This window comes from Peromyscus californicus, unplaced genomic scaffold (assembly GCF_007827085.1).
Source record: "Peromyscus californicus insignis strain IS unplaced genomic scaffold, ASM782708v3 Scaffold_6__1_contigs__length_162567912, whole genome shotgun sequence".
NCBI lineage: Eukaryota > Metazoa > Chordata > Mammalia > Rodentia > Cricetidae > Peromyscus > Peromyscus californicus.
In genome coordinates, this window is record NW_026294584.1 from 127,664,384 (window position 1) to 127,684,953 (window position 20,570).

Consider the following 20,570-nt stretch of genomic DNA (forward strand, 5'->3'; position numbering starts at 1 on the left):
TATCAAAGCTGAGCGTGGGCCTCTTTCCCCACAGCAGGCCTGCCCCCCAGGGACTCTACTGGATTTGCTCTAGGGTCGGGTGTCTCCCACCCCTCACCCCCCCCACCCCACCCCCTGCCGCCCCGCATTCTGGATGACAATCATCAGGGTATTGGAGGCAATGGAGCTGCCCCCACCCACCCCCCGCCCTCAGTTTGGTCCAGAGAATCCTTCCAATTTTGTCAGGCAACTGGAATTTGTCCCACTCGCGGAAGACATGTTTTTACCACCAAAGTCTGGAGTAAAGGCCAAGGAGAGTCTTTGTCTGAGGAGCCCTGAGAAGGCTTTTTCCAGGCCTCTGACAGACAATGAGTGAAACTGGGGACTGTGGGGGGCATTCCTGTTTCTTGGAGATCTTTCTCCAGAAGCACCAGGATTTGCTTTTCACAGCCTCTTTTCACCCACTCTGCTCCCCTTGGAAACTGCACATGCGTCTGATGGGTTGGGGAGGGGTGCTGCCATCTCCTCACAACACTGGCCAATTGCACTGTCCAGACTGAAGTCTCTGCTTCCGACCCAGCACTGTCATTTCTGATTGGGACTGAGACTGGTCTTTTAAATGTTTGAAGATGTGAAAGGTAATGTTTTCTAGAAAACAATCTCAACATTTTCATAAGATTACACTGAATGATTTGCCCTTCCTTTTTTTTTTTAATTTTTATTTATTTATTTTGCCTTTGATAGTCCAAAACTTATTTTGAATGCCTCCTGTGTGACAGGCTCTAAGCACAAGGATTCGAGAATGAATAAAAGGAGGCCCCTGTGTTCAATGAACTCATGGGGAGGGAGCCAGACACGTAAACAAGGCCACTGTCGCAGCAGCGTGTCCCGGGGAGGAGCCAGACAAAAAATAGAAATAATGAGCATTGTGTAGCCCAGTGGAGTTCACTTTCTTACACACCGCCTCATCTGAGCCTCACAGCAACTACAATGTAGGTCAGACAAGGCCTCTGTTAGCAGCCAGTGGGGCCGGATGGAGAACGGAGATGTGGCTTGTCCCAAAGACAAACCAGGGATAGACAACTGGGTCTTAGGACTGTCAGTCCCAGGCTCTAGCCCACAGCACTTCCATATTCCCTGACTTAAACCACAGTTCAAAGATGGAGTAACTTTCACTCCTACATCTGTCTATCTTTTAGGAGTCTGAAAAAGTGTGTGGATGGGGGTGGGAGGTGGGGCGGAACAGTCTCCCTACATGGAATCTGAATTTGCTACACAGTCCTCTCAGGTGGTCCAGAGACTATGATAGAGAATGCAAAGTAAACAGTAAGCTATTCACCAGTGACTAGAACTTGCTTTTATCAGACCCCCCGCTGGGAACCTTTGGTACTTAATCTCCTTTACAGCAACTTCCCTGGAAGCTCAGATCCACAGTCCAGGGTATGCTAGTCCCCCACCTGGACTAGTTAACATTTTCACAACTTTTGAATGCCACTGTGTACTAGGGATCATGCTGGAAATTCTGGTGTGTCATTGTGGCTGACACACGTGCACACCACACACACACACAGTGAGGTATTGTGACCCTCCTTTCTCAAGTGGGAAAAACTAGTGCACAGAAAATCTAATAATGCCTTTCCATCTGTTGTGAACTTCTTCTCATCAGTCTGACTGGCCAGGAGCTACGATTCAAGCCTTGCAGGGCATGGTGTCTGCATTGTTAACGCCGCCTTCCACATTCTAGAATCCCTCACACATCTAGTGTGACTTTTGCTTAATTCTGCACAGCCACGGTACTCTTCACGTCTTCAGTTGGTCCACAGTTTTTTCTCCTTAGGAGCAGCTATTCCGTGACTGTGTTCACCGTCCTGAGAGCAGCCATTAGGGTGTCCTTTTTCTGGACCTATTTTGATTGTTTACACCTGCACTTGTGATTTTCTCTTAGAAGCACTTAGACCTACTGATCCCTTAAATATTTGGATGACTTCTGACCCTCTTCTAAATGGAAGGATGATTCTGTCTGGATCCTAAAAAGCTCTGGAAATAATTGCAACGATATAAGCTAGGCCAGTATGATCCAGCCTTACAGATCAATATCAGAAAATTGCCAACAGCACTTTCAACCATTTAGATCTGTCTGTTACAGGTTCTCCCTGTATTCTGCGCAGCCTCTTACATAACATTCAGCACTTTAGTAATTACAAGTTACAAGGTGTATTCCCCATAGAATGATAAAGTCTATGAAGGCAGCAAACACAGCAGGCGCTCAATAAATACGTGTTGAACTAAATCAACTGAGGTGGGCTACCACCTTCTCAACATTTCTCTCACACTAATTCCAGGAACATAATTCTGCATTTCTGGCAGAGAGTACTCAGGCCTCTGCTACTTTTGAAGCAGAGTTTCAGTGGTAATAGTATGCCAAGCAGAAGCCAAAGACACAGTGAAGTTCAGCATAAGGCCTCAGAGAGGCAGCCAGGGACAGAGCCTCAGAGCAGGGCAAGGGACAAAAGCCCCAGTGACAGTTCAAGTGCCCAGATGGTGAGGGCAAGAGAGCAGTCCTTTATCAGATCTCTGGGGCCAGGGACTAAGAGTTGGTCTGCCTCAGTTTCCCCAAGGTAGCACATCATGAGAGACTCAAACATCCTATCTAACATAGCGACTGATCAAAGTAAAGACAGTGCCATTGGCCAACAATACTCACGGCTGCATCTCTGACCAAAACACCTAGCCGAGCCACCTTGATGGAAAGAGGGTTCCTCTTGACTGGCATTTCCAGAGGGAGTTCAGTCCGTCGTGGCCAGGAAGGCACACCAGCAGGAGTGTGAACGGCAGCTATCCCCATTGTGTAGACAGGAAGCAGACAGAGCTAGACCGCACCAAAGGCAGATCAAACCTGCAAGGGCCTATCTCTAGAGACAACGGCCACCAGTTGGACCCCACCCCCTAAAAGGCTCCATGGCCTTCAAGACAGCATCTCTAACCAAGGACCAAGCTCTCACATGTGGCCTGTGCAGGACTTGACACATTCAAACCAGAACCCTAACTCTGCCTGAAAATGTCCTGATGAGATCAGAGGACAAGAACAGCTGTCAGTCACAGGTGCCACTCGTCGTTCCAAACTAAGTCATAGAAATGACATCCACTCTTGTTTGTCCCTGAAGGAAACTAAGGTACTTCAGTACTTTATTTATAAGATTCCTCCCCTCCCCCTCTCTCCCTCATATTCCTTTGAAGGCACTAGGCACTATAAGCTATAGAAGGAAGAGTTTTTCTCTTAGGAGTAATTGCACCCTGCTGAGCTCAAATCCATGTGATAATCTGACCACCTGGAAAAATCTAGGCTTTTCAAATAGATAAACGGCTGGAAAACATTTACAGTAAACTACAGATTTATAGACTCACAGTGAACTATAGATTGCAAATGCCTTCACCAGTGGTGGAAAGAGGAAGGCAAGTTGCAACTTCTTAGAGCAGTCTCATATCGCTTTCTATTGCTACGATAAACACCATGACCAAAAGAGAGGAAGAGAGGGTTTATGTCAGCTCACAACTTATAATCCACCATGAAGGGAAGTCAAGGTAGGAACTCAGGGCAGACCCTGAAGACAGGAACTAAAGCAGCGGCCACGGAGGAACGCTGCTTACTGACTTGCCAGCTTGCTTTCTTTACCTCCCTGGACCAGCACAGCCCACATCAATCAGGAATCAGGAAAATGCCCACACAAATTTACCTATAAGCCAATTTGATGGAGACTTTTTCTCAGTTGAGGTTCCCTCTTCCCAGATGACTCTAGCTTGTGTGAAGAAGACAAAAAACCTAACCGGCACAGGAGCAAAGAGGCAATCGGGAACCCTGAGAGCATCGGCAATGACCAAGAAGCCCAGAGACAGCCTCAACAGGAAAGGTATGGTGTTCCAGACAACAGCGGCCAGTGGTGAGGGTGAGCTGCTGTGAACAATGATCACTTTCCTCAGGCAAAGCTCTCCTTTTAATGTTCCCTGCCAGGAACAGGAGCTGTCGTCTGGGGACCAGGAGGGAAGTGGGACTGGAAGAGGCTAGAAGGGGACCTTGAAGGTGAAGTGGCTTCAGTAGCCATGGGTGTGGAGGCAGTTCTTCATGAGAAAGCTCAGTTTACACACATTTTGTTTTTAAAATCTGCAGAGAGCTGGGTCAGAAATGCTCAAGACAAGCCCTGCACCACAATAGAATGGGTCCCAGCGTCCCTTTGACACTCCCTAAGAGATCCATCCAAATGCACAAGGCCCTCACCTGGGCAAGTGATTGGTCACTGTTAGACTGTGTTCTATTTTAAGGCCTAGGCCTGTATCCTGTCTATCGGATTTATCTTTGTAAATTTGCATTATAGATCTATGCTCTCTTTTGCTGTATACACATATAAAACAGATTTCAGAGAGGAGAGACATGAGGTCTAGAAAGAAACACACTGAGTGCTTGTAGTAGTTACCTCAAGAATGGCTTCTAGACTTTTCTCCTTCTTTCTACATTTTTCTTTATTTTCAAAGCTTTTGAAATACTGATTGTGTAACACACCCATAATCAAAAATGAAGTTATAAAAACTGTGACTTTTGTGGTCAAACACTTTGTAACAGCAATATTCATAACATCTAAAACATGGGAACAAGTCCAGCACCCACTGACAAACAAGTAGATAGACACAATGTCATCTGTCTGTACCTGGAAAGATAGCCAGCCTTTAAAAGTAGGAAAAGTCAGGGTCTGAAACATGGCTCTGCAGGTGAAGGTGCGCACACTAGTTGTCCTCTGACCTCCACATGACACACACATGACACACACGTGCCCCTACCCCACATACATACATGCATACACAAATATATACATACATACATACATACACAAATGGAATTTAAATTTTTTAAATAAAAATTTTAAAATAAGAAAATTCTGATAAATGCTACACCATAGACGTGTGTTTCCACACTGGGGAAATAAGCTGCGCTCACCGTTCATCATACCCTCTCCACTGTCAAAGACTCATGGGGCCTGCTGGTTGGAAAGCACTTCAGTCTCTCCAGGACAGACTCCCACTCTCTTCCACCCACTCTGGGTTCACACATCAAACGCCCCAGCATTTCCCAAGTACCCAGGCCCTTCTGTGACCCCCTAAGCCTTGTGTACATTTTATTCTTGCTTCATAAAATGCCTTCCACCACCCAGAGAGCTTCTACTTACCCTTCAAAATTCTACCCAAAAAGTCCTGCTGCTCTAATAACTTCTCCAGTTTCCCTAGGCATCAACTTAACTTCTTACCTGAATTTCCACAAGGCTCCAATACTCTTAGCACAGTATATATCACTGCTTTGTCCATATTTATAACCATCTTTCCAGAAGACTATGAGCCTGTGAAAGAGGGAAATGAGGGGGACACTTTGCCTTTTCCATGCTCCAATCTCACGTGTATTAAGAATTCAACTAACAGACTGTGCTCCAATTCCCTGAAGCATTCCTACAAGTATCCACCGTAAGTCATGTTAAGTAGGTAGCGCTGCATGGATGCAAGAGCCCCATCTCTGAACCCCCTATCTTCTTATCTCTCAGCTGTGCTGAGGGAAGCCTGGACCTGCTTCATTCTGGAGATGTGACCTGTGTAATCACAAGGTCCATCACAAGGATACCTACACACGAGCAGTCAACAAACACTGTGAGCACCTGTCGGACACCAGGAGGAGCTCTGCATGCTGGAAACACAAACAAGAGACACCAAAGTTCTGATTTTGTTTGCCTCCAATTTGCCATCCCCCTGATTCAACCAGGCTGGAAAGACAAGCATGAACCACTTACAAACAGCCTTCAGGATTAGCGCTAGAAAAGAGAATCAACACAGAAGGGAAATCACAGTGCAGTCCAAGCGCTCGAGAATTCAAGTCAGCTGCTCGATAAAGAGCTACTGCACGGCTATTGGATAGTCTGGAGGCGACATGCATCCAGAGAGTTGAGAACCAAAGAGCAAAGCACGTGGCTATCCAGAGAAAGAGCTTTATGGAAAGAGGGGAAATTGGAGAAGTCCAGGAATCAGCAGAGAGCAAGAGAGCAGGAAGTGAAGACAGAAGAGAGTAGATAGGCAAGGGAAGAGGCGAAAAGACCATGGTTTTGTAAATCCAATCTGGGGTCCTCCATGAGGGACTCCATGGCACACTACTCAGGGACTTTAAACAGAGGTCATCAGACATCAACTAAGGATGCCCTGGAGAAAACATGGGGACGAGAGAAGGGAGGCCAATTAAAGAATGGCTCTCAACAGGTGGGCCAGTTTGTGCCCTGCAGCCAGTTGGTGAAAACTAGACAATGTTTGCTTCTCACAATCCGGGGCAGGGTGGCCACTGATATCTAGCAGGCAGAAGCCACATTATACAGCTAAGCTCCCTCAACCAAGAAAGACCCAGATCACAGCATCAATGGTCAGGGAGAATGCATGAATTTGGAGGTTGTTGCCTCGTCCCAGCAAGAGCTAATCAACGTCGCATGATGGCCGTGAAGAGGGAGAAAGGAAGGAAAGTCCCACATGCCAAAGGAGTCAATGGTTTCTTACTTATTTCCTTAGGCTACTCCGGCCCTTCTTAATCCAGAGCACATTCCGTGTTCAACTGGCTGAGGAACAGAATGGAGAGGGAGCCAGGTCTGGCCTTTGGGCTTTCAAATGCTTAGTCCTTGAGAAGAAGAGAAAGAATGTGGGCTGACCAGAGATGTAGCTCAGTTAGTACGGTGTTTGCCTAGCATACATGAGGCCCTAGGTTCAACAAGGTCAAGAATATATGAGAACCTGTCTTAAACAAAAGAAAATACGAAGAAAAATGAACATTGATAACAGTTTGAAGTGGTCTGAAGAGACCTCTAGACTTAGTGGTTAAGAGTGCTTACTACTCTTACACAGAAACCAAGTTCAGTGTCCAGTACTCATATTAGATGGCTCACAACTGCCTGTAACTCAAGCTACAGGGGATCTGACGCCCTCTTCTGGACTCTCAGACACCTACACACACACATCTTTAAAAAAGAAAATCTGATCTCATGACATGAAGATATCACTTTTTCCTCTTGTTTTATGCTATGTACACCCACACATATGCACATGCATGTACAAGTATGCACACATATGCAGATAAAGATTCCCTATGCCAAGGAAGAGAGTAAGTAAAATAATGTGAATATAGATGTCACAGGTCTATGGGCGGGGGAGGAATCTGTTCTCTGTTCCACCCATCACAAGGGAGAGAACATGTAGCAGTTACCAGACAGACTCATGGGAACTGAAAAGAGACAAAATTTCTATTAGAACAGAGGTCAAGACTCATAGGGACAACCAGGATGGGCCAGGGCCAATGGGCCAGAGTCCCTATGCATGTGAATGACATGATGTGCCACCCCCAATTCCTGCATATTCCACACAAGAGGATGAGGAAAGAGGACACACAAGGGACAAAGAACGACTGACCACTAAAGAAAAGTGACACCCCAGCTCTGCGGTTGCCAAACTCGACTGATAGTAATTACAACGGGTGGTTCACAGTCACCCTGCGCTGCCCAAGTTCCTCCGGACCTCAGATCATGATCCCAGAAGAAACAGTAGAGAGGCCCCAAATTGGCCCAGATGTGTCTCTGTCACCAGCCAGCAAAACAGAAACATGAAATGGAAACCAAGTGACAGAAAGAGAAGAAAGGGTGTTTCTTGTGCCTCTGGGTTGCGGCCAAGGTTGGCGCATTCAGAGCTGCAGGAGCCATGGGCTCTCCAGTTTTTATCTGCATTGTTGTCATTGGGCACAGACCAGACAATTCCAGGGCAGTGTAAAGTCCACTCAAGGCACCTTGACCATCCCCTGACCATCATGCACACATACCCCACTGTCACACACAGACAAGCACACCCACACACAGCAGCACATGTTGATCAGGACACAGCTGTTTCCAGATTGCCATTTAAATCAGTAGTTGAGCACTCTGCCATTGAAAATGTCAAAACTCCCATGCATGCTCTAAGTGACCACACAGCAGCACATTGACGTTACTTAGCAGAACTGGGTGTGCATTTGTCTTCCTGCACAGGTCTTCAAACCGTCTCCTGAGAAAAGCACTGAAGGAATCAGGGAATGTGGTCATGGGCAAAAAGAAAAGACATGGACTATTCATGAGTTGTGAGGGCTGACATGTTTCAAACCATGAACCAAGGAAGGATCTCACAAACTAGCTGGGGAAAGAGGCTTTCAGGATGGACAAAGTTTGGGGAGACTGGCCTGACTGTACAGTTCATGCCCGGCACTGCCAAGGTTGTCTGAAGCCCTGAGGGAAACAGGCCAATTTCATCTAGTTTACCCTAGAATTTCCAAGACCTATTGGAGCACACAACTATTTTCGTTCACCCAACACCTCTTACATTCCATTTCATTTGATACACTTCAGGAAACATTACCCCAAACACAAACTGATAGAATGATTCAACAAATTAGAACATACCCAAAGTCCAGTTCCTGGCCAGCCAAGATACTCTACAAAAACCCAATGAGTTACCAAGAATGAGTCACTTCCCGGTGAACTTGAGGCTGGGACACCACTTCCTGGGTCCTGTGGGACACCACAGGTTCTTCAGCTCAGCCACCTTAGGGACAACAACCCTGTCCCCTTCCCAGGAGCTACTCAGGGAAAGGCTCAACTTCAGGAGTCCCAATCTCTCCAATCATCCCCATCCTACACACCTTCCCACCATCTTTCCAAAGCATCTTGCAGTTCTGCCACCCCAATAACCCACTTCCCACCAGAGTGATGTACCCACTGATGTGCAGCTGGCTGCCCCTGAGATGGCAGGCACTAAGTAGGCCACAGCACCGAACTATGCCCACTTTGCCCAGCCTCTCTCTAAAGGAACCTCTGGCTTACAAGGCCATGTTGCCTTCGGGAGCATTTTGTCTTCCTGTGCCGACGGAAGTTGGAAAGATTCCTTTCTGAACCTAGTTTTTCTGTGGTTCCCTGAGAAATCTAACACAACTGATTTTATTTCTCTAAACTTCAACTCTTCATCTAGAAAAGTCTCTTGCAGAGTGTAGAGGGATCACCAAACAAGAGAAAAATGCAAATTGCCCCCTCCACTAAATAAAGCTATAAAGTCCAAAGCACGGCACGTCACAGCACCAAGTGGATGAATAAGGCGCTAATGAAGAAGGCAAGTCATCACTAATATATAAACTCTGATGGGGAAAAAAATTCAGGAAATGGCCAATATAGACCCTTAGATCCACTGATGAGTGGCTAGAAGGAAAGCTTACCAAACCGCACCCCATGAGGACTTGTGGAAGACCCATTGGCTTCCAACACATCGGTCACCAAATCTCCACTAACAAACACCAGAGACAAAGTAGGAAACTCAGCAAACCAGAAATATTTCTTTGCACAGTAAAGTGCCTCCTCTCAATGGAACAGGGAGAATGATACTCTAGGTCAAGTGTCTGTGTCCTCCAAAATACACATGGGAGCCCCACCCCAATATGATGGTATTGAGAGGTAAGGCACAGATTGTGGGTACCTCCAGATGTGATTGTGCCCTTAAAAGAAGAAAGGAGCTTTATCTCTGGGAGCTCTGTGCTCTGAAGAAAGGCCAGTGAGTGCACAATAGGATTACAGCTGTCTACAAGCCAGGAAGTGGTCTCTCACCAGAAACCTAATTTGCTACCACCTTGATCTTGAAATTGCCAGTCTCCTGAACTGGGAGGAAGAAGGAAAAGCCATGTAGCTGGTGTGTTTTGCTGAGGCAGTCCAGGATAAGGGAGGTGATAACGGAAACACTTCCCAGCCACTCTCAACCAATTGTACACCAGGCACACTGGAGAAACAAAGATGGTTACATGCATGTTTGCCCTTGGGAGTTCATGGAGGAGAACCTAACACTGGATTTTGACAGAGAGTAATAATGCTAAGGGGGGAGAGGCAGATAGAGGGAACTGCTAATTCTGCCTAGGAGAGTTGGGGAGGCATCTTATGTAGAGGACGGTCATCTGAGCAGACTTTGGAGGGTGACGGGGTTGGACAGGCAGTGGAGGCACTGGAAGGAGAGCAAACGCATGCGTAGGAAGAGGTTGGTGGTAGAGAGGAGTATGGAGGATTTTCGGGGAGGGGGAGATTTCTAGCGTGGCTGGAAGATTGCGGGTCTGTCTTAGAGAAAATGACAAGATGAAAGAGGAAGTTGGTGACGCTCACTCCAGGGTTTTATGGACTTCAACTTAAAGGCTGCCTCGGCCTTACTCCATCCACCAACACGGTTGGTTAGACAGAGTAGAACTCTTCCAAGTCGGGCCATCGTTTAAACAACCAAGAGATCTTGTTTCAGTTCAGCTTTCCTCCCAGCAGTGTGAGAATTGCACGTGGGGCTCACAGGCCAGCCAGGCAATGACAAGCTGGAGTGAGTAGCACCTGCCCCTCTAGAACCACCCTTGGGCCACAGTCCCACCGCCCCCCCCACAGTACCCCCCTCCCCCGGTCCAGTGTGCTTTCCTTCTTTTACCCTGTTGAAATGTGCACTCTGAGGGGGCTCCAGTCCTCCTAAGGAGCATGGTAGGAAGCTCTTTGCAAGACCGAGATCATTCTGGCACTCAGTTGCAAGATTGTATTGCGGGGCTTTTAAAGTTTCTTCTCTTATTTCACATCATTTTTCAAGGAAGGTCTTGATAATACATATAATATATGTATATATATTTATAACAAGACTTAACAAAGTAAATAGTCAATGTTTGTTGAATGACTTCGTGAACAAATGAGTAATAGACATTCCTGCATGCTTATCTTCTATACCAGCTCTTTTTCCCCCAACTTTTTCACTTTCACTATTAAAGAGTTATCCTAAAATGAACATGAATATTCCTAAAGTCATCACAGCACTCCTGTTTCCTTCTTCTATCGGGTTGAAATGGAAACAGGAGCGCCGTGAGGGAATGTGGAACAGACCATTATGTCTGGCAGTGAGCTCAATTAGAGCTCAGGGTATGGAGAATGCAGTAGATAAGATCCCCAAATGCTATCAGTGATCTCCGAGGGAACTGTGGAGGACAGGAGGGATGCCAAGAAGCTGGAGACAGGCAAATGTTCTGATTTTCAAAAAGGGAATGGAGTGCCAGCCTGCCGGTTTCCAGATCAAGAATGTAATTTCACTCTCAGGCAAGGTTCACAAGCAGATTGTAAAGGGACACTAAGACAGGAAGTAGCGTCTGTTTGGAGCCAGTTTCGGGGAACCAAGAACGAGGCAGGGCAGATTCACTGTGTTTCTAACAAGATCCCTAGCCTAGGAGAGCAGAGATACCCAACAGACATGCATGGTGTAAGTAGTGAACAGGGCAAAGCACTAACAGAACACCTGGGATATACTGGCTGAAGTATTGCAGGCAGCATGGGGGAGGGGAGCTGATGTCTCTTCCACCATATTGACAGAGTACTGATAGTTAAATCTTTGGGGCATCCTCTTGGCAAAACTTCTTTGAGAACATGAAGCTTTCCTGCAAGTTACCGACATCTTGGAAAAATGGAAAGATGTGGGTGGGCTTAAAAGTGGCAACAAATGGTCACACTCAAGTCTGACTGTGCATTTGGGCAGGACGTGTGCCCTCAGGTCCATCATGGTTGTCACCACTACTGCTGTTAGTGAGGTGTGCCATCTGCCACTGATCATCTTCATTCTACACTCCAAGCACCCAACACATTGGGATTTGTAGCCCACGAAGCGGTAGATCTGAGGAGAGTGAAGGACTGGGGTGTGGCTCTGTTGGTAGAGTGTTTCGCTTAGCGTGTAGGAAGCCCTGGGTTCAATCCCCAACATAGCTTATATAAACCCAGCATGGTGATGCATGCCTGCAATCCCAGTACTTAGGAGGCAGGAGTATCAGGAGTTCAAAGTCATCCTTGGCTACATAGTGCAAGGCTATCCTGAGGTACATGAGAAACTCCCCAGAACCCCCAAACAGACAAGTGAAGTAAAGAAGACAGTGAATGGTAGTGGGCCTTGTCACCAAAGCACATACGGTTAACTACAGTCAGGGGCGCAACCAGAGGCTCCCAACACCCAAATGTATGGGCGGTCACAGAAAAGTGTCTATCCTGTTCTAAGAAGTCCCCAAGAAGAAGAAATTATAGAACCAATGTGGATGATGCCATCTAAGAAAAAATTCCATGAGCCACAGCTGTCAAAAAAAAAAAGTGTGTAGGCCCGGAGGATGCTGGGTTTTCCATCCCTGGAACACACAAGCACAAGTATTCAGTCAAAGCCATTGATTCAGGTATCTGAGGAGTCAAGAAAAGGCTTGACTCTAAAAACATTTACAATGGAAATGCTGTATGAAAGTATCCATCCTTTGTTAAGTCAGTAAATGCCTTAATCGGAGACAAAACGGAGAAAGCCAACAGAGAACTCAACATTGTTCCAAAAACCCTAAGTTCCCCTCACAAAATCCACAGCCTCTGAGACCTGCTTAGTGAAGTCGACTGGTTGCACCAACCTGGCCAGACGCCAGGGCGAAAGGGACGGGCACAAAGCATTATTTTTGCTCATTGGCCAAACATTCCTCTGAGACAAGCCACAAAGGCAGAGGGACGAGAATAAGAGGGGAAACAATGGGGTGCCATCAAGAAGCTGCCAGTCCCAGCCCAACGCTGCCATCTGCCACTGACATCAATCCTTCAAGGGACGATGTCAGTCCAACAATGTACCAGGGACACCAAGCCTGGGAAGACAACGGCCTTGCGACCTTGGGCAAGTCACTGAACACTGACCGCCAGGGCTCAGCTCCTTATCTCTGAACCGGCTTCACACTAACCCCTTTGCACACCGTGCAGGCCAAGAGCAGTGATGTCTGTAACTGAGCCCCAGAAGCTGGGGTCCCTGGGTACATCAACCCCACGACAGTGATTAACCAACAGGGCTGTGGATGGAACCCAAGACCTGGAACAGGCTAGGCAAGTACTCTACCACCGAGCTACACACCAAGCCAACAAATAGAACGGTTAAAGAAAAGATTTCGAAGGGCTTCAGGTGCAGCAATCCTACAATCTCAATCTTAAGGATGCCAACTACAAAGGGAAAAAAATTAAACTAAAATGAAGAGACCAGATCTTCTGGACCAGTTTCCTGAAGAAACTCATTATCATTGCCTGGTATTTGCTGGTTGGTTGTTAAAATAAAGGTGAAAGGTGAAAAGGAAGTGAATTAGCCAGGGCAATTGATGCTCTGTGGGTCCTCAGGAAAGGTTGACTGGCTTGGTGGTAACAACCCTTCAAAGAAGAGATAAGCAGATTTCCTACCAAGACGAACTGTCCAAACATCCCCTTCTCTTCTCTGTCATAACATTTTTATGGGAATCCCAATTTTAAAAAAAAAAAAAAAGCAGTCAAGATTTTCTCAAAAAATATATAAACTCCTTAAAAAGTAGATATACAAAATTGAAAACCCAGCTTTTGTTCCAAGCAGTTGTGTGAATCCCCATCTCTGGCAGCCAAAGGACTTGTTTTTAAATTGTCAGCAAGGCTGATACATCTAAGTCACTGCTTCTGACACTGAGCTAAAAACTAAGAAGGAGGTCAGGAAGAGGAGAGATTTCTCTTCCTTTCACCCTGGGACCCACCCAGGGGCCATCAGCACGCTGGCCTGGCCCAAAACTAAAAGACAAGGAAAACACAAAGCCCCCACCCGCACCCCATGCTTGCTCCCTTCCCAAAGCTTCCCCCAATATCTGAAGGTTGACTGCAGCAGGCACAGGACAGCAGGCAGCCGGAGGCCACTGACTTCCTGGGGCGTGGAGCCCTCAGGCAGCATTAGTAACAGGCGTGGCATCCTCAGGCCACGAGCACCTCCAAGCAGCACTCTCCCCTCGGCAGCATTGACACAGCCTCAAAGCCAGGCCTCCACACCCACTAAGGATGTATTTTGCCCACTCCACGTGAGACCACAACACACCCTGTGTCGCAGCAAGGAGAACCAAGGACCAGAAAGAAAATGAGTGCTTTGGAGCCCCAGCCGAGACCTCTCTCCGGCACAGGCTCTGCAAGGGGAAGCAGCAGAGCAAGGAGCCTTCAGCTCTCCTTGCTAAAGCAGTGCTTTTCTAAGCCCACCATCTGGCCTGAGGGCGGATGCTGCTTGCCTGCATTTAGCTGTACAACCGCAGCCCTTCTCTTCCTCAGCTAGCACGGATTTAGGGAGCGGCCTCTGCAAGAAGTGTGGGTTCTATGCCACCAAAGCTGGAACCAGCACTCAAAGGTCATCTCTCTCTCTCTCTCTCTCTCTCTCTCTCTCTCTCTCTCTCTCTCTCTCTCTCTCTCTCTCTCTCTCTCTCCCCTCAGCAGGCAGACTTTCTCCAGAACCATGGGAGCCAGGCAGCACCTACTAGTCCAAATTATACACTGAGGTGTTGGCTGATGACCTGAAACAGCCGTGTACAGAAGGACCGGGGCTGCACACCAGCAGATAATACATTTTCTGCACAGAACTCTCTCTCTTTATGCCTAAATGCCTGCATTAGTCTGGATCAATATATCCCATAACAGTTAATCCATGGCAACTCAGACCAGGCAAGAAATGCCTCTGACAAAGAAGGGCTGCTTAAGGATGCTGTGCCCCCCACAGCCCATACTCATGCATTTGAATTTCAGCCCAGAGAAGGCAGCGGAGGCAGAAACAACCACCCACAAAAGCCAAAAGAAGGGGTGGGGAGAGCAGATCAGAAAATATATACATAAATAGCAAAGGGCTTTCATAATGGTAGTGAAGGGGAGGAGGCCTTGACTGTCAAAATGGCCTTAGAGTGACATATCACTGCCAAGATGATGGAGTACCGGTGACACTCCTAAAGTCGGGCGTAGGATCTTCCTCACACACCTGCAATGCAGAGATTTCTGCCCTTTCTGTAATTCACGCTCCCAGCCCAGGCGCTATCTGCAGTGGGAGCCAGTCTGGACTTGTGCAGCCGCTGCTGTTCCTCCTTACAATAAGATTGTTGCTGCATAGCAACTTCTCGGGAAGGCAAGGAGGCACAGGAGGAGACAGCAGAGGGAGAGACAGGGGAAGGGAGAGAAGGCAAAGTCTCGCGGCCCCGCAGCTCACCTTTTATTTGGGCTTCATATTCGGCAATGATCTCTTTGTCTTTCTTGAACTTAGTTTGAGATGACATCTTCCGACGTGGCAAAAAGAACTGACAGACTGCTTGATTTATTTCTCCTTTTCTTTCCAAGCCCTCTCCCAAGCCTGGGTAATCACACAGCGATAGTCGATTTCACAGGTTTCAAGGCTAATCTCTTTTACTTGGCTGCAGAGCTGGGTAGAAATCCTTCTTCAGGGAGGAAAATGCTCTCTGCTGGCAGGGAAATGGCTCTGGTGGCTTTCTCTGGTCAGCTCCTCTTGTAAAAGAAGAAATCACCCTGGGAGTAAGTACCATAACCTGTCCCAGATTTCCAGGGGTTTTCTTCCAAAATAATAATAATAATAGCAGCCAAGAGCACGCGCACATACACAAACACGAGTGCACACTCACCCGGACACGCTTCCACGCAATTGTGCTGTGCACACACCCATCCACACCACAAGCGCGCACATACACACACGCACACACACACACCCTCACTCACACCTCACTCACACACACACATACACACACTCACACATACACCCTCTTGCTCACTCATACACACACATCCACAAGAGGCGCGGCGCCTCCTGGGTCGTGTGGCCAGCCTCCGGTTCGCTTTGGAAGGCTCTGCTAAGGAGATGGTCAGGTTGCCAAAGGACCGGTCATCTCTCATCCTCCCTCCGGTCGGTCGGCGCCTCGGGTCTGCTGTCCGGTGAAGATCAAAGCCAGGAGAGGGAGATGGAAGTTTTCCGGCTGCAGTGTCTTAGCTCCGCCGGACCCAGGGATGGACTGCTCACCCCGCAGGGCTGGCGGAGCTCTCCCCCACCGCCCTCGTCACTAGACTCCGCCTCCCGGATTTTATAACAACTGACACATTGTAGCCTACAGGAGAGCTGAACTGGCTGCAAGCAAAAAGGGGAAGAAACGTTTCACAAAAGGAAGGCGGCAGGAGGGGAGAAAAGCAGGTTGGGAAGGCCCGGGAGGCTCCGGCAAACTCCAGCTAGCAGTAGTTGGGCTAGAGATTTTTTCTAACAAACACTGGAAGATTCTTTTCTTAGCGTGGTGAAAATCAATTCAAGCCCTCAAACCATCAGCTATATGACAAGTCGTCACACTGCCTGAGACTCTAGCAGAGGGCCTGATACATGCAGGGAAGGACACTGATATTTTTGGAGGATTTACTTGAGCACAGGGACAATGCCAGAGGTTTCAGTTTTGCAAAGTGGGGGAGGGGGGGGCGGGGCGCGACTGCAACCAGGCTCAGAGAGGGTGGGATAGTGCAGTTCCACCTCCCTGTGTGCCTGGTTGCTTTACTAGTAAAATGAGCTCTCTTTGGAGGCTCTCTCTCAGGTGCACTTTCCCAGATGAATACCAAAAGCCTATTCAAGGGCCCACTAGAGTTATACAAGGCAAGAGGTTCCGTATGATGGTAAGACCAGAATTGAACTACATGAGTAAATGATAGAATGTGGTGGGTAAAAAAAAAAATGACAAGCGCTAAGGAGAATTAAAAATATTGCAGAGCACGGGGTACCTTACGGGGCTTTTGGGGGTTTGAGTAAGAACAGAAACTTAGATTGGCCCAGTACCTGGACACATAGTAAGCCCCCTATAAATGGCAGCAATTATGGTTACCCCACAGCATCCACATAAGTACCAACGTAAGTGTTCTCTCACAGGTGAAAGAGGACAGACCTAGATGGTGGAAAATTACTTACCCAGGGTCACCAGCATTCCAACCCAGACAACAGAATCCACCAGTACTAAATACTCGGAAGGAGTCTTTGGCATTTCACTAGAAAAACCAAATCCCTTGCTGTGTACACACTTCAGAAAGTCCAGTGATGTGTCAAACTATAGGACTGCTGGCCTCTGGAATTCCACAGTAAGACTGTCATAAGAGTGTCTTGTCCCCAAGAGTTCCCTGAAGGAAACTTCTCTCACTTTCTCCAAATAGGTATCATCTTCCACTTATCTTCCTGGAGTGACCAGTGTGTGATTTGGCTTGGGCTTTGAAATGAACAGGTTATCAACACCAGCCCCGAAGGGCTCCCCAAGGAGAATGCAGCTAGAACGGGCCTGGAGAGGTAGGCAGGGTGAGGCAGGGTCTTCCTACCGAGTGAACAGTGAGTGAGCGCCAAGGGCTTAGAGGGGAATGTCCAGGATCTGCCTGAGCAGAAGTCCACCTGGTGAATCATGAGGCTTATTATAGCTCTGGACCCAGAGACAAGAGGTCATAGAGCTCATAAGCAGATGCCACAGCCCACATCCTCCTGCCTCACCCTTCCCAGGGACATGCTAGGGCCCTCATAGTATCATTAGAGGAAGATACACTCAGAGATTAGCCTCTCTGCCTCAAGCCTAGATCCTCAAAGAAAAATGGAGTAAGCATCCTATGCCCTGGAATGTGAATAAACAACTAGCCAGATTCCTTCCTGTCTCTTCTAGGAGCCTGGAGCCTATAAGGCTGGATGCAGCAGGTGACTCCAACTGCTCTCTGTGTGTTACTAGGGGCAGGAACCCAGTAAATGGCAGTTCTAACTAGGAGAAGAATTTAAAAACCACACGGGCATATCAGAGACTCACACAGGGCACCAAGCCATGGGAATGTCCCAAAAAGTCATGTGTCAATGAAGTGAAGTGTGTCAGAAAACCACTGGAGAACAGCAAGGGCTGGGTTCTGTGTAAGAAGGATGATGATACACTGTCTGTCAGTGTAGGGGCCGTAAGTGGCCTCCACGCCTTCTCAGAACTTCAGTGTCCTCATCCATCAAATGACAGTCCCATGGAAACCCCACCAAGGGGGCCAAGGATCAGAGCTGGAGGCTTCACGAAGAGAGGGAGGAAAAGAAAGGCTTGTAAGGCACAGTCACAAAGACATCACCATGCATAATGAACCCATATTATCTCAAATCTTCTGCCCCGGGAAGAGGTGAGTGGCCTGGGCAGGGCCCCAGGCACTGTGGCCTCTTCGCCACAGTCACTGGAGTCTGGGGTCACTCAACTGCCCTTCTACAACAAGCCCCTCCAAATGGCCATTGTTCTTTGTTGAATGCAAACCAATTGCTATTGCCAATGTTTACTCTTCACAGGACAGTAACAGAAAAGGGGCAGTACCGCGTGATTTGATCTGTGTCCTCCCAACCAAATGTTAGAATACCCCTGAAAACATCCTCTTTCCCTCAGGCTCATTTCCTGAAGTATTTTTTAGATATTCCTGAATTATGCTAAGTGTTATTTTAGTTTGTGTGTACGTGTTTGCCTGCATGTGTATAAGTGCGCCTTGTACATGCCTGTTGCCCAAGGAGGGCCAAAAGAGAGTGTCAGTTCCCTGGAACTGGAACTGTGGGCTTCTTGTGGGCACCAGGAACTAAACTTGGGTTTTCTATGACAGCAGTCAGCACTTGGAATCGCATGTCATCCCTCTCGCCCCCAGAGCTACTTTTTAAAAAAATGACTTATTTATTCTAGTTTTATAAGCATTGGTGTTTCACCTCACATATGTCTGTGTGGGGTGTCAGATTCTCAGACAGGTGTGAGCTGCCATGTGGATGCTAGGACTTGAACCCGGGTCCTCAGGAACAGCAGCCAGTGCTCCTAACCACTGAGCCGTCTCTCCAACCTCTAAAAATCTACTTTTTTTTATCAAAGCCCCCCTCTGTACAGGGGAGCGCCCAAGCACTCCATATAGATTTTATAAGATGGGTCCTTATTACAACTTGTTAGGTCTGTTGATACAAACTTTTTTAATAGATCTTTTTAATTTTTTTTAAATTATGCATACAGCATTCTGCCTGCAGTCCAGAAGAGGGCACCAGATCTCATTACAGATGGTTGTGAACCACCATGTGGTTGCTGGGAATTGAATTCAGGACCTTTGGAAGAACAGCCACTGCTCTTAACCTCTGAGCCATCTCTCCCGCCCAATGTAAACATTCTTGTTTTCAAGTTGGGGAAACGGAGGCACAGATCAGAGAAGCAATTTTTCCAGGAACACAAAGCTAGCTAGTAACTTCACCTACTTTGAAGCTCATTGAAATGCAGGACTGACCAATATTAAGACCCAAGGAACTAACCAAAAGAGGCACCGTGGTCATAATAATGACTATCAATTCTTTACATCACTTTTCATTCTACGATTATGTTTGTCTTAATAGTTTCAAGTGAAAGGTTTCCATTAAACAAATTGGAGGTTAAAAATATAAGGAAAACATCACAAATGACCATCAGTGTGGCTTAAATTACAATCACAGAAGAATAACACAAAACTCATCCAACCGGTTTCTTTTCCTGGTAGGAAAAAAAAGAAGAGAAAGGGGGCGGGACAGAGTGCTGCATGTGAAGGAAGAGTGACCAGAATAGTTTTGGTTTAAGGCAATTTTATTTTTCTGGTCAACTAGAAACACTCCCTGCCCCCGGCTCAAGATGACTAATTCTATGACATTTTTCCACACTGCTACCAGCTAATGTAATGCATCTACAACCAGTTCAGAGAATTCTGGCCTTCAATCTTGGCTCTGCAAAATGGAAGCAACAATATAAGTCAGCCAGTTGGTGATAATGAGACTGTGGGTGTAGCTCAGAGGAAGAGTGCCTTGCCCAGCACATGCAGGCCCTGGGTTCAATCCCCAGCAAACACACACACACACACACACACACACACACACACACACACACACACACACACACACACGACAGCATGCCTTGTGTGTATACACTGCTTATTATTCTAGAAAGTTCTTTGATCCTGGGAGCAAAGAGGGCTGTCTTGCATCTCTGTCCTGCTGATAAAAAGAAGGTAGATATGTGGACACTTTGAAGAGAGAATTATTCTATAACCCAGACATAAGGTTGGCCCCGCTACTGTCTCAAGAGTCAGAAAAGTCTGACAAATTCAGTTCTAGAACAAATGGTTTCAAAATTCTGCCTGGCGAAACCACCACCAGCCCGGCAAGCCTCGGGGAGCACCACAGAGCGACAGGGTAGCCTGAGGACAGGAGCGGTGCTGGGAAAAGCTGCATTCGGGACTGACATGGAAGTCACACTCCAGACCTCACAGCAGCCGCGCCACCTGCATAAGGTCAAGTCAGCCAAAACTCCGACACAGGAGGCTCAGGTGACCTGCGGGCTCTGCCCTCTTCTGAAGAGCTGTTTGCTGTGGGGAGCTTTAAGGGGGCGGAGAACCTTCCTTCCTTCCTCCCTTCCTCCCTTCCTTCCTTCCTCCCTGCCTCTCTTTCTCTCTCTCTCTCTCTCTCTCTCTCTCTCTCTCTCTCTCTCTCTCTCTCTCTCTCTCTCTCTTTCTGTCTTGTTTTGGGGTTTTTTGTTTTTTGTTTTTTGGTTTTTTTTTTGAGACAGGGTTTCTCTGTGTAGCCCTGGCTGTCCTGGAACTCACTCTGTAGCCCAGGCTGGCCTTGAACTCAGAGAGCTGCCTGCCTCTGCCTCCCGAGTGCTGAGACCACCA

General features: G+C 47.5%; 1 protein-coding gene across 7 annotated transcripts in view; it reads right to left on the minus strand.

The window, feature by feature from the left end:
* The window catches only part of Srgap3 (SLIT-ROBO Rho GTPase activating protein 3), a 256,828-nt gene that overhangs the window by 219,758 nt on the left and 16,500 nt on the right, over window positions 1-20,570 (minus strand). For 3 of the 7 annotated variants that reach the window (XM_052720871.1, XM_052720868.1, XM_052720875.1), the window contains exon 1: window positions 14,863-15,004. The exons of 1 other annotated variant lie outside the window; for it this stretch is intronic. In XM_052720871.1, coding sequence (XP_052576831.1) covers window positions 14,863-14,989 — 127 coding nt within the window. In that variant the 5' untranslated portion in view covers window positions 14,990-15,004. Of the gene's footprint in view, window positions 1-5,273; window positions 5,347-14,862; window positions 15,005-15,087; window positions 15,936-20,570 lie in introns of those variants that run through there. 3 more of the 7 variants (XM_052720872.1, XM_052720870.1, XM_052720869.1) reach the window with 2 other exon arrangements.